The following is a 14,570-nucleotide window of genomic DNA, read 5'->3' as shown; positions in this document are numbered from 1 at the left end:
CTGTGGTTTGGGGTTCGGGGCTGCTCAGTCGCGCTGTGGCCCAGCTCTGTCCCCTGTGGACCGAGGTGCCGCTGACCATGGCGCCCGTGGCCTTCTTGAGTTCCTTCCCCCTTAACTGGTCCCTTCAGACATTCAGTGCTTCACCGTGAAGCCCAAACTTGACTTGCCACCAAAATTCCACAGACCTGTTTCTGAGCAAATTGTGAGGTAAGAAATTCCCCACCTAACTGTGCCCTTGTTGATGACCTTGGAGGTTTTGTCCTTGTCTCAGTTCTCCCCTCCCCTTACCCCACCCCACCACCATGCAAGCATCCCCATCTCCTTTTACAGGTGTCAGCCAAGTGCTCAGAGTGCAGCATGGGCCATGAGTTTTCACCTCCAGGTAGCTAGTGCAGAAGCAAACAACAGCTCTGTACTGTGCAATGTTTATCTCTCATCCCAGCAAGGCAAAGAAAATTTAGGGTTCCATTAAATACGGTAAATGTGACACTCAGACACTTGAAACTTACTAGCTCAGTGACCCTGGGTAAGTCACTTAACCCCATTGCCAAGCCCCCCAAAAAAAAAATTATTGGGGGCAGCTAGGTGATGCAGTGGATAGAGCATCAGCCCCGGAGTCAGGACGACCTGAATTCAAAAACGGCCTCAGACACATCACACTCCCTAGATGTGTTACTCTGGGCAAGTCACTTAACCCCGATTGCCTAACCAAAAAAAAAAAAAAATTAATTAATTTCTTTATGGCACTCTGGTTTATGTTCTAAATCAGAGGTGGCTTTTAATCTTCCCAACTGGCTCATGTTTCTGTTAGTTAGTGATGCTATCGAAAGACAAGCAACTCTAATGAGCATTTATTTAGCACTTGCTGTATGCCATTGTACTAGGCACTGAGTTTCCATTCATTTTCCAAAATGAAAAGTTGCAGTGAAATATTTGCTGAATTTCTGGGTTCAAACCCTGATTCTCCCACCTATGACCTTGGGCAAGTCACCTGACCTGTGTAGCCCTCACTTTCCTCATCTGTAAAATAAGATGAGTTTTCTTCAAGCTCCCACAGTGGTCCCTGCCTGCCAGGGATCTTGTATCCTGGTGGGGCCATATAACACGTAAAGACGTGAATACTCGTGTGATTAATTGAGGATGATGGAGGGAGCGCTATTATCTTGGGATATCATAAAGGAACTGCTTTAGGAGGTCCCTGACACCTGAGCTGAGCATCAGAAAAGGTGCCCTTGGCAGGAATTGCGTGTTGATCGTGCAAACATCCTTTCTTTTGTGGTCCCCGTCCTCACCCGTGTTAAGCTGTGGCCAGACTTGGACTAAGAGCTGCTTTCTCATCGTCCTGACGCTTGGAGTCACTTTTTTGCCCATAAAATTCAATATTGTTCCTTTCACCTGTTGTTAGAAGCATTAATGGAAGTAAAACTGGGCGTCATGTTTATTTGTACACGGTTGTTTTTTATAAATCATAAAATTTAAGCTTCCCCACAATTTGCTCGGAGCGAAGCATTAAGCAAACAGAGAACGACGGAGTCTACTAAAATATTTATCGTTGGCTTGGGGAGCGCCACTGCTGTTGGGGATATTTGTTCATAAATTCCATCGCCACTCTTGGGCAGATGCGGGGAGCTGTGTTTAAAACGTGCGCTTGGTGAAAGGGAAGAATGACGGTGATTCTTTCCGCTTAAGGACCGTTTTGCTATTTGTTAAATCATATTGTGTTCTTATTTATTTTAAGTCATTTAAAAAATAAAAATACAGTTATGTTGGATTCAAGGTCCTCCCTCTCCTCCCATTTCTGTCCCTCTTGGTTTCACTGCTCATTAATACCAGTGCCTACCACCTGCCCATGACTGAGCCTGAGTAGGAGGGCAGTTGGAAACGCCTGGCTAAACCAGGTTTTTATCTCATTTGCCAGAAGGATCATAGATTCTATCTGGAAACTGAGGCCTCGTGGAAATGAAGTGTAGATGGACCTCGGGGCTGTTTGAATGAATGTCTGTCGTTCCACGGTCTCCGTCCTCTCAGTTAACATACTCGTCTTGTGTTTCAACAGTTTCTATCGGGTCAATGAGGTGCAGAGGTTTGAGTATTCAAGACCTATCAGGAAAGGAGAGAAAAACCCTGATAACGAATTTGCGGTAAGGAAAAAAACACTTTCTGGTTGTAAAGCCTGGTGTGTTTCAGTTCGTCATTATGGCCACTTTCTGCCTCTGGGGGTACAAGAGGAAAAGGGCCCAGACGGCCTCCAGAAAGCCAGCTCCGTTTACTTCTCCTAAGCATGGCACACTGGAAAGAGCCCTGGGTCTGAAGTCAAGGATCTGGATTCAAATCCTGCCTTTACTCAGAGCTGGATTCAAATCCTGCCTTTACTTATCACCCAAGTTCCTCAGCCTATCTGGACCTCAGTTTTCTCAGGTGCAAAACAAGGGGGTTGGCTTGGCTGGCCTGGGAGGCCATTTCTCAGCTCAGAATCCAGGATCCTGTAACTCTCTATAATGTAATGTTAACACTATACAACTGAATGGTGCTTTTTTAAAACTTTGTGAGGAATTTCATAGGATTCAGAGCTGGAAGGAGCCTCAGGAGCTGTCATCCAACCCCTTCACTTACATATAGAGAAACTGAGGCCAGAGAAATGCCAGGAAAGGCCGCACCCTTAGCACAGCTGGGCTTCAAGCCCGGGTCCTCTTCCCACTTCCCAACCGCCTGGCGCAGTCGTCCTGAGGCCTTGAACCCCACCCGGAGCTCTCCCCAGAGAGATGCATTTCTTGATCCAAGGTCAAGAAATCGAGGGCATTTCCATCCCCCACGCCCCCTTGGTCATCACCAAATAGGGCCACAGTCTTGCTGCCCAGTGGTCGCTTCCGGAAGAGCCAGGACGTCTCTGGCATCCTAAACAAGCCCTTTTCTGGAGGCATGAAAACCACCAGGACGGTAAAGGGACCAGAGGATGAATCACGCCCACCCCTGTCATCAGGGGCTAACCCCAGGCTCCCCATGCCCGTCTCCATGGCCCTTTGGTGTAGACTCCACAACTGGCTCTTCAGGAGGAAAGGTAGGGAAGGCCTTGGAGCTGTTTAACCTGGAGAAGCTCAGTGGGATGTGACATTTGTACAGGAGCTGTCCTATGAAGAGGAGTTAGATTCTCTAAGCAGCCGTCACTGGCTTAAAAAAATGAGCAGAAGGGACACTGCGGTGTAATGGTTAGGGAGACCCGAGCTAGTGTCTTGCCTCTGACATTTACTAGCTGGATGAACCTAGAACCTTTCTCAGCCTCAATTCTTCATCTGTAAAATGGGGATGATAATGGCCCCTACCTCTACATCTGAGACTTGTGAGGATCAAATTAGTTCATGTACGTAAAGTGCTTTGCAGACTTTTAAGTGCTGTCTCTATAAATAACAGCCATCACCATCATCATCATCATTATCGCTATTGTGGCTGTTGGCGTCTCTCTCAAAGTCACCGGGCTCATCCACCAGGGGTGGAGCCCTGCCAGAAACCAGGGGTCCCCGGCTCAAAGCCGTTTTTCCTCAGCCACACTGCCCCTCCTTTATTTCAACCCCTGAAAGAGCAGTTTGGTTCTCCTGACTTTCTTTGCACGCACAAAAGGTTTGATTTACAAATAAAACAAAATTGACTCAATCTCAAACTTATTTATTTATTCTCAAAAATTCACCAGTTGCTTGTGTGCCGTTTGGCAGCATCCCCAGCGGGCACCTATGCCCATGGTGCCCAAACCCCTAGAGGCCTTTCCTGGAATCAGCCTTTCTATTGAATATAATCAGGATATATCTGGTCATGCAGAGATTAACTTGCAGCTGGGGATGGTGGTGCTGGAGGTGCCAGAAAGGCTGTGCCCTCCCCTTGGGGCTCGCCCGGGTTAAAGGACAGCCAAAGTGGCTCAGGTTTTTTGGGAGCAGAGCTCAGATACACTCCCTCCTGGCCTATGGAGCAGGTCCAGTCATGCTTGTAAAGGCAGTTTAGAGGGAATCAGGGCAGAGATCAGGCTGAATTGCCATGGGGAATTTGAGTAGAACCTTCAGTGATCTCAGGCCACTTATGCCACAGAAGACCAGCTTTCTAACTCATTCTCCCGTCAGTTCACCCCTGTGGCAAGTCACAGGGCGTGTGGTCTCTGAAGAGTCAGTAGTGGGGCCTCAACAATAGGCAGTGGAGAGACCTGTAATGGGCATAAGGATGTAAGCTCCTCGAGGGAAGGGATGGTTTTGTTTTGGTCTTCATGTTTCATCGCCGCCTGAGAGCTGACCTAACATAGAGAGCAGATCTAGTCATAGAGCTCAGGAGACCTGGGTTTGAATCTTGCCTCTAACCCATACTAGCCCTGTGACCCTGGGCCAGTCACTTCACCTCCCACTGCTTTAGGGAACTCTGAGACTGTGATTTCCAAAAGCTAGGGAACACGCTTCACCGTCAGTCCTCCGAATTCACCGTGGGTCAGTGCATCGCTCAGGATACCATCATACAGAGTTGTTGGACGGTTGTAAATTTTTCTCTCGGTTCTCCTTTTTCCTTATTGGGTATCAGTTCATACAAGATCTCTCCAGTTCTTCTGAATTCTTTGTGTCTTGTGTGGTGCGATTCTACTCCACTACAGAAATAAGGAAGTGAGGAGGAGCTCTGAGTTGGGATGGAGGAGGTTGAGTTCTGTTTTGGAAGATGCCTGCAGGGTATCCAGTTGGGACGTCCAACAGGGATGGTCCCTAAAGTAAAACCCTTTATTTCAGTGATACTGCTACTAGGCCTATGCAGCAAGGAAGTCAAAGGCCAAGAGATGGTTTCCATATGGAAGGTGAGGTGACTGGACCCGAGCTCTCACTTTATTCCCTTCCCCCACAACTCTGGGTCCATGATCTTAAGGAAACTCAGCCCATCCTTCATCATACCTATCTTAATTCACCCGTGTGACTTGGCAGTTTGGTACCTGCCAACGATAATGGAGGGAGCCATCTTGGTTGGCAGATGATTCATTGATGTTTTGGGAGGAGTCCGCACGCTTGCGCCGTGCCCAGGCAGCCCCTCCTGTGCTGCCCTTGCCTGTAGCCCCCAGGCCCCCTTGTTTCTCCCTTTCCTGTCTGGGGGCTGGAGGAAGGGAGGGCATCTCGGATCCAGGACGACCTGCATACGTTCCCCTGAAAGACTTGGCATTTTTAGGTCCTGGCAATATAATTCTGAAGAGTTAAATGCCTCCCTCTTAAAAGCCTCAGCCAAGTTTAAAGATTTAATGGGTCCAATTTAAGAATCTTCAGTGTGATTGAGAGAAAGTATCATGTCTAATGCTGAGGAAGAGGGACTGGAGTTGAGAGCCGCAGGTTATTCTGAGCTCCGCCACTGATTGCCTGGGTCGCCTGCAGCGATTTGCTTAACCTCGGCACGTCTGTGGTCTCCTTGTACAACAGGAATAAAAATATTTGCAGCTGCCTGGTGGGAAGGAGGAAGTGGGAACAGAAGCCCATCAATCATGCACTTAAGAGATGAGCCGCAAACACTAGCACGGCGGCCAAAATGACCGTAGCAGATATCCCGTGGACACAGAGAACAGGCTGTGGTTTGTAGCATCCACGGCGAGTGCCTGCTGCGGGGAGCAGAACATCCGTCCGTCCGAGAGGTGGCAGATAGGGGCTTGAAATGAACACTGACCTGGGAGTTAGAAGGTCTGGGTTCTAATCTCGGCTCTGGGTAGCGGGGCAGGGGGCAGAACACCTCAGTTCAAATCTCCTCCCTGCTGCTTCCTACCTTGGGCAGTAACAACACAATGATAGGGCTTTAAGATTTACAAAAGGCTTTATAGAAGTTACCTTGTTTGATCCGTACACAACTCGGCGAGGTGAGTGCTATTATTATCCCCATTTTCTAGATGAGGTAACTGAGGCCCATGGCGGTGAATGGTCTGCCATTTCTTTTTTGTCTTTGTGTTCCTGGGGCTGACACACGATCGATATATCAGCATCACCATCTGTTGACTGATGTGCTTTTCCTGACAATGTTTTCTTTTCTTCTTTTCATGATACTGGTACAGAACATGTGGATAGAGAGGACCATTTACACAACAGCCTACAAGCTACCTGGGATCTTACGGTGGTTTGAAGTCAAGTCCGTTTTCATGGTAAGGCCCTTCACCTCCACCCTTAGAATGAGCTGTCTCCACTGACTTGCTTGCTGGGCCCTGGTTTACAGAACAGGTCTTCTGCTTCCTGAGAATACCAGGGTTTGTCCCTTATTGCCCTGCTCAGTCAACGCATACTGAAGGTGCCTAATACGTGCTTACTGGACTGAATGGATTGAATCGGTGCAGCCACAGGCTCTCTGGCAAGCCATAAACTAGCAGGGCAAAGGTATTTTCCCACAAGATACTTTTGCTAATGAAGAACTTGGAAAACAGTGACTTGGCCACACCCATCTCTCTCTCAGGAGAGAAAACCTTGCCTTCTACACGTTATTCAGCCTGGTTTCCCATCACTGGTCCTTTCCACTAAGCCCTTTACTTATTGTTTCCGTATCTCTGTCTGTCTAAACATGAAAACAAGCTCAGACTTTTCTTTAAAGCCATCTCAGTTCTTTCCTCCTGGATGTCAGCATGCTCATCCACAGAAATGGCATCAAGTATTTTATTTCACAAAAGTACAGCTAGGCAGTGTTCTGCTCCCAACTTTCTTCTCCAAAAAGAAAGGAGGTTGGCCTTGTGATTCATAATAACATTTTTTTTAAATTGCTTGTTGAGGACCGGGGGCACAGTTTTGTTTCGTTTTTTTCAGGCGGACAAGCCAAAATCGTGGAGTAGATGATGGTGAAGTAACTGGACATGGATGGGTTGGCCAGTACTTGGTGGCAGAATGGGATGATTTGCATGGTTTCATGAATTTCACATTAATATTAATCCAGGCAAGTTCAGGAGAGATAGGATGATGAAGTAGAGGTAGCATTACAAGAGAAACAATTTGGGACCCCAGCTCTGAGATTTACGAGCTGGCCGACCTTGGGCAAAGCACTTGGCTTCACTGAGGCTCAGTTTCATCGCTGGTAAAACAAGCATCCTAACACTGCCACTCTCTGCCTCCCAGGGCACTTGGCAAGCCTGAAAGTTGTTCATTCCCAGGAGGCCTGGCGCGGCTCAGGAAAGCTCTTTTTGTCCTGGATGGCCTGAATTGGGGATTTGTGTGGTGACCCCAGAAGAAGAGACCCATTGTATAAACACACACAAATCCTCCTAATGGCCTTCTGCCTGTAAAACTATGTGTAATCGGGGATTATATTAGTCAGACTGCTGAGGGAAGAAGCTTAATAATGCCAGAGGAGAGAGAAAGGAGGATGCAGCCTGACCTTTTGTGAGAGCAAGCGGGTGGGTGGGCGGGCGGGATGGCATTCCTCTGCAGGCTGGATATGCCAGGGGTGGAAATCTTCCTCTGGAAGGTGTGATATCAGGCAGAAAGACAGGCTGGAGCCCTCCATTTGGCTTCCAAGAAATAGGGCCCTTTCGGGTATGTGCCTCGGTCAGTTTTCTGGTTGGTGGGTGAAGGACTGGCCTTGGAACTAGGAATGACCATGCAGCCCTCGTCATCTCTCTGTGCCCACCGGGAACACTCTAAATCTCTAAATTGGGGAAAATCGCATTGGTAAATTGAGCTTCTCCATCTGTGAATTCCCTGTACCAGGGAAATCACAGGCATGGTGCCTGTCCCGAAGTTGGGGTTTGCTTGTTTATTCGTATCAGGCCTCCAGAAAGGAAGGGTCCAGAGCCTCGCTCTGCCTCTTACCGCCTGGGCGACCCTGGGCAAACCACTCAGCCCCTCTAGGCCCTCGCTTCCTCATCTGTAAAATGAGGGGAATGCACTGGATGGCCTCTTAAGGCCTGGGATCCTACAGGCTTCTTATCCAAAAAGCAATTCAGAGTCAGCACACACACGAACACTCACGTGCACACATACTCACGCTCACACTCACTCACGCTCACAATTGGACAGCCAGGGAAGCCTGGGGCTCTCTGCCCTCTCCAGCTGTTCCTCCCTTTGGGAGGCTTCTCTTAACTAGCCCAGACACCCCCAGGCCTCTCAGAGACATTCTAATAGTCAGCTTTCAGAGTCTCCAAGATAGAGGAAAGTGGAAGGAGAAAAAGGAAGCCCCCTAATGCGGGCCTGCCACATCCTTCATTCCATCAGGAAGCCCAAGTTTTTGAGTCTCAAACAAGCTGAAACCACCCGGAGCCTGACACACTCCCGAGTCTGACCACCTAATCATGGCCCAGAATCATTTGAATTGAAAATAAGCCCACAGAAGATGCAGCTAGATGATAATTAAAACAAAGAGAATAATGTAATCAGTTTGCAGGTTTGAGGCTGACATTCAAAAAGGTTTGATTGTAAGTGGTGTGTGTGTAAGTGGCTTGTGCGGCGCGGAGAGAGGCAGCCGCTCTCTCAGCTAATGAGGGATTGATGGAGATGGAGGGCAGATAATGAGCTCCCAGATCCTGGGGCTCACTCAGGCAATAGCCAGGTTCCCTCCCCTCCCCTCCACTCCTGAGGCCACTTCTGGTATGATTTTAGCTAAAGATGCTTCTGTCTCGCTCCCCTTCCATTTAGCTCACAATCAGCTTCCTAGCTGTCCATTTAGGGGAGGGTTTTGTTAATGTCCTTGGGGTCCTCTTTGGTCCCGAGATGGAGCAGAGAATGATTCTTAAAAGGTTTACTTCCCAGCCTTCCAAAAACAATTTATTAATAATGATAACCACCGCTCAGAGTGCCAGAACATGAGCTTCTACAGGTTTGGGGGGTTTGGGGCCTGGAGCCATGATTTCATTGGCATAGCACACTCCCAAGGTGAAAACTCCTTCTGTCCACACCAGCAAGCGATCAATCAGCTAGGACTGAAGTGCCTCCTCCGTGCCCACCCTTACCCACTCTTCATTTCCTACTGTCCAAGAGCTGTCTACGCAGCCTAATGGCTGGGGAGCCCGGCATATGATCAGGCAGGCCTGGCTTTCAGGCCTGGCAAGGCAACCCTCTGCCAATCACTCAACTTCTCTGGTCTTTAGGAAAGTCTAAGTCAGGTGCTGCTTGTCCCACCCTACAGATGAAGATGTGGAGGCTCTTGGAATTATTGGGGTCTCACAGGTAATAAGTGGGAGAGCCCAGATTCAAACAAAGGAAGGTCTCTCCAACCCCCAGGCCCAGCTCCCCGTCCATTCTGCTGAAGAGCAAGAGTCGGCCAAAGGGGCCAGTGTGTTCTGGGTCTGAACCCGAGAGATGGAATTCCTGCCACTTCCGTGTTTGTTTCAGCTCTCTTTCCAGGGATGACACCAACCCAACAACCCTCTTGGAGCAGAGAAGCCTTCCCATCCTGCCTTTGAACTTTGAACAGTCCCTATTGAAAAGAGATTAAAAAAAAAAAAAAAAAGATTAGAGCAGCCCAAACCTCCATAGCATGAACTAAGAAAGACTGCTTGTGAGCTGACTCAGAATGGGAGGGACAGGAGGAAAGCCAGGCTCAGGTGTGTGGGAGAGCGCTGGTTTGTGCATGGTTCAGTGAGCACTGACCCAGAATCGAGGCCCAGAACTAGGAAATGCGAAGCCATCCCCCAGACACCCCCTGCTAATGATCCAGGGGGATGATTTCTCTGAACTTTCAATCAAGAATCATCAGCGCCAGTTATTATTAGTAATGCTATTCCTGAAACGCCGAGCATAATGTCATCAAGATACAGGATTGAGAGTGACATTGGAGATGTTCTCAATGACTCTTCCGGGCATTGAACAGACAACAGGCGGGGGATGTGGTGGACAGAATGCTAGACTGGCAATCAGGGAGATCTCAATTCAAGTCCCACCGCTGGCACTTCTGGCTCTGTATCTCTATGCGAGAGTCTGAACCACTCTCCACCTCAGTTTCCTTCTCTGACAAAAGTGGGGTCATGATGATTTCTAGCTCAAAGAATGCTGACGACCACCCAGTTAGTACACAGCATGCTGTGGGTTGTTAAATGCTTGTTGAATTAATGGGTGGATGAATCAATGAATGGATCAATCCATGAGCAGATGGATGGAATGTTTGCAAGACCCAAATTAGCTGGCGTATGTAAAGTGCTTTGCGAACCTCCCCGAATGCCAGCGTTTCATCTCATCAGGAGGCACCCCTCTGGCAGGGCTCAGAAGCGTGGCCCTTTCCTTCTTGTGATGCCTGGGGCCCAGGCTCGCCAGCAGTCAGCTCCCCAAAATGAGTCCTGCATCACCGGTGAAAGCTCTTTCCTCTTCCTTCCTTTCAGGTGGAGATCAGTCCTCTGGAAAATGCCATTGAGACCATGCATTTAACCAATGACAAGATCAACAGCTTGGTTCAGCAGCACTCCGGTGACCCCAGCCTCCCCATTAACCCCCTTTCAATGCTCCTGAATGGGATTGTGGATCCCGCGGTCATGGGCGGCTTTACAAATTATGAGAAGGTAAGAGAAGAGAGAGCCGTCTCCCGCCCTCCCTCAAGGGGAGAGTTCCAGAAACGAACTCCTGCCTTCTTAGAATTCTGTCTGGGGCGGCCAGATCATTTTCCATGGCTAATTGTGCATTATTCACAGTAGTAAGACAAAATTTACAACCGATGCCAGGAAAGAAAGCCATTTGAAATGGAATTCTTTGGAGAAAAATGTAATGAGATGGCATTATGGACTTGTCCCCTTCCTGACCCTCTTTTCTTCATGCTGCCACTCCCCGCCATCACTGAGACAATAAGGCAGTCTCTCTCAGGGTTCCCAAGGCTGCTGCACCCCCTAGCAAGATCTCTCCCTTGTATTTCTACCTTGATATTCCTGTGTTGCACAGATCTGACCTCCCCACCCCCATACTGCCCAACCCCCAGAGACATACACCAACTCAAAACATCTCCACTGACTCCCTGTTATCCTTATGGTAAAATATTAAGTCCTCTATCTGCTGTTTCAAGCTCTGGACAATCTGGTTTCCACCTGTATTTCCAATCTTCAAGTAATTCCCCATTGTCTCCTACCTCTTTGCCTTTGCATGGTTTTCCCCATTGCCTGGTGTGCACTCCCCTCTCCCCTTAGCCCCATCCCACCCCTCTGCCTTCCACAAAGCACAGCATGGGTACAACCCCCTGCATGTGACATCTTCCCTGATTTCTTCACTTACTAGCACCCTCTCTCTTAACATGAATTTGAGCGACTTTGTATCTACTTGGGATCTTGGGATAGATTTTGGGCCTTTTTCACTTGCAGGAAGGATCCTTGGAGACCCCCGAGTCCAGTCCCCTTGTTTTATGTGGAAGAGGCAGGGACCAGAGACCCAGGGACTGCCCCAAGGGCACCCAGAGACAGGACTAGGGTCTGTGCCCTCTGACTCCCATTCTGGCATTCTTGCCCTCGTCCCATGCTGAGAATTTCGGTCGCTGGCAGATGGGGACTTTCCCTCGTCGTCCTTGTGGGAGGACATAGTCTGATGGAAAGACCCGTGTCTCCAGACTCAGAGTGCCCTGTGACCTTCACTCCTGCGTTTGTGACTGTGGCCTGGTCTCTCAACCTGCCCGGGCCTCAGGCCCCTCCGCTCTGCAAGGCAGGGTCAGAGCAGTTCACCTCCCAGGGCCCTTCCGGCCCCACTCTGTGCTGCCGGCCGTGGGCCAGCCCGCAGGTTGCTTGCGAAGGAGCCCAGCACGCCTCTCTGCCTCCCTGGGGCTGACATCGATGGGCGCTTCCCCATCGTGACGGTGCGCTCATTACCCGCCGTCAGGGCCAGGTCTGGGGAGAGGTGGATCTGTAGCCTTGAAGACAGTCGACGCTGTCTGTGGTTTCTGAAGTAACTAGTGTTTTCCCATCTTTGTCAGGCCTTCTTCACAGAGAGGTACACGCAGGAGCGCCCAGAAGACCATGAAAAGATTGAGAAGCTCAAGGACCTCATCGCCTGGCAGGTAAAGCTAACTGGGGCCAGCCGGGTCAGGGTCAAGGTCAAGGTCAAGGGGCAGCCTTCCCTGCTACACCTGCCAACAAGGATGTGCAGGCGTCCAGCTGGCCCCCCACCCTGGCCGCCAGGTCCGTGTGGGCCACACTCAGGACAGCAGCCCAACGTCTGACATTTTGTCTCTTCTGAATCATCCCACCAGTGACTCAGGTTATCAGCCCACTCTTTGGTTCAGCACAGGCAGCCACGGACCGAGGTCACATGCTGCTAACGAGCGCGTGGCTGCCCTCAGAGCGAGGGATGTGAACACCCCAGGAAGCCCCCCAGAGCTGGTGGAGGCAGAACACAATATCCTCGGCAGTGGGGCCAGTGACCAACCTGGGGATCTGGGGGTCGTGTGAAGTGTTTGCCTGATTCACCTCCAGAGGGGACAGGCTTCAAGATGGTTCATAGAGTGCTGGACCTAAAGCCAGTGGGGACCGAGTTCAGCTTCCGTGTTTGGCAGATGAAGAAACTGAGGCCCAGGAGGGACATGTGTCTGTGTGCATGCGTGTGTGTCTGTGTGCATGTTTATGGACGTGCGTCTGTATGTTCATGTGTGTGCAACTAAACACTGTGTGTCTGTGTGCATGCATGTGTGTGTGTCTAGGTGCATGTTTATGGACGCATGTCTGTATGTTCATGTGTGTGAAACTGAATACTGTGTGTCTGTGTGCATGCATGTGTGTGTGTCTGTGTGCATGTTTATGGATGTACGTCTGTATGTCCGTGTGTGTACAACTAAACACTGTGTGTGCGCGTGCATGTATGTGTCTGTGCATGTTTATGGACGTGTGTCTATGTTCATGTTTGTGCAACTGAATATGTGTGTGTATGTATGTGTGTGTCTATGTGCACATTTATGGATGTGTGTCTGTATGTTCATGTGTGTGCAACTGCATGCTGTGTGTCTGTCTGCATGTGTGTGCATCTGTGCATGTGTGTCTGTGCACATGTATGTGTGTTTGTGTGTCTGTGAGTATTCATGAATGTATGTGTGTCCATGAGCATGTGTGTATATATGCCTGTGCATCCATGAGTGTCTGTATCTGTGTGCGTTTATGTGTGTGTTCACATGTGTGTGACTGTGCGTGTCTGTCTGTCGGTCTGTCTGTCCGGGGATGGCGCAGTCAGGACTCATTTCTCAGGACAGTGACTCTCTCCTGAATTAGGGTGAGGAGGGATAGACTGTTGGCGTTTCTGGACCAGTCTCTCTTTGCCATTGTCTGCAGCCATAATGCAGCCCCCGTGGCTGCACAGGCCCCCGCAGGCCTCAGCCAGGCCAGGGCCGGGCCCGTCAGGTCCACGGTGGTCGTGCTGAGTCACCATTTCCCTGTGAGCTTTTACAGTAAATTGGATTTTATGAGTTGAAAGTCTTACGGAGGAAACTAATTTGTTCCCAGTAGAGCACCTTGGTGTGAGCACCATGTCATTGCCCCCAATCACTAAATTAAAAAATGTATTTCAGAGCACTCATAGAAAGGGGTGTTTAAAAAAAATAACTTCACCAGCTTTCCAGGCCGCTCTTTAAATAAAAAATTAGGGAAAATGTTTATGCAAAACATTTAATTTACTTTCGCTTTATAATTTGCACATGCTTTTGAAGTTAGCTTATGAGATAGCATGACAGATAGAGAACCTTCCTTGGAACCAAGAAAACCTGGGTTCAAATCTCTGATCCATCTGGACCATGTGACCTTGGACAAGTCACTTGTCCTTTCATTGCTTCAGTTAAATCTCCAAGACTGGAAGTTGTCCATGAGAAGGTGCCAGCTGGCATTGGTGTTGGGAGCTGCCTCCCCGGGACCTCTCTGCACCAGTGAAATCACAGGCCTGGTGGCATCTATCTCTCGGGAAGCCAATTTATGGACTGAGCTAGGGGTGTCTGCGGAACTCCCTATAAGCAAGGCAGGCGCCATCTGCCCCAGCCGTGTGCTGAGACCCATCCATGCCATCCATCCTCTGTGTATGTGTGCACACATGTGTACATGTGTGTACGTGTGTGTGTGTGTGTGTGTGCGTGCAGTTGAACCTGAAGTCATGGGATCTGTATTCTGCTCCTGCCTCTTCCTCCTCCCTGTTTGATACCATGGGCAACACACTGACCCTGTCCTTGCCTCAGTTTCTACATTGGCTAAACAAGTATCTATGAATGTATTATGTGTCAGGCACCTTCTGAGGACGGGGCCAAAGCTTGGCAGTCCTGGCCTCCAGGGACTTCTTCTCACACGAGAGACAGGCTCGCCCCAGACAAACGCCAACAAAAGCGTGCACTGCCACGTGCTCCGGTGTTTGCAAACCCTTTGCTTACCTTGTCCCTCTGGGTCTTCACAGACACCCTCTTAGGGAAGGGCTGCAAGTATTCTATTCATTTTACAGATTGAGAAACTGATGTTCAGAGAGATTTCCTTTCTAGGGTCACACAAGCTAGTGAGTTTCAGAAGCAGGGTTGGAACCCACGTCAGCCCAAGTCCCCAGCCCATCCCTCTGCCCATTCTGCCACTCCAGGGCAGGTGCCCCCAGCCCACAGAAGCTGTATCTTATGAAGATTGCCCTTTTCAAGAAACACACTCATGACGTTTTATGAGGATGCAACATCTATGTGTGTAAAGA

The 14,570-nt window shown here is 49.5% G+C and overlaps 1 protein-coding gene across 1 annotated transcript in view; it reads left to right on the top strand.

Moving 5' to 3' along the window:
* Positions 1-14,570, top strand: part of DOCK1 (dedicator of cytokinesis 1) — a 523,683-nt gene that overhangs the window by 478,063 nt on the left and 31,050 nt on the right. Inside the window, exons 41-45 of the mRNA XM_027855939.1 lie at positions 129-207; positions 2,057-2,141; positions 6,044-6,130; positions 10,280-10,456; positions 11,845-11,928. Coding sequence (XP_027711740.1) covers positions 129-207; positions 2,057-2,141; positions 6,044-6,130; positions 10,280-10,456; positions 11,845-11,928 — 512 coding nt within the window. The remainder of the gene's footprint in view (positions 1-128; positions 208-2,056; positions 2,142-6,043; positions 6,131-10,279; positions 10,457-11,844; positions 11,929-14,570) is intronic.

This window comes from Vombatus ursinus, unplaced genomic scaffold, assembly GCF_900497805.2.
Source record: "Vombatus ursinus unplaced genomic scaffold, bare-nosed wombat genome assembly UNPS02011353.1, whole genome shotgun sequence".
Lineage (NCBI taxonomy): Eukaryota > Metazoa > Chordata > Mammalia > Diprotodontia > Vombatidae > Vombatus > Vombatus ursinus.
The sequence above is the reverse complement of the archived record's forward strand: the minus strand, read 5'-3'. Positions and strand labels throughout refer to the sequence as shown.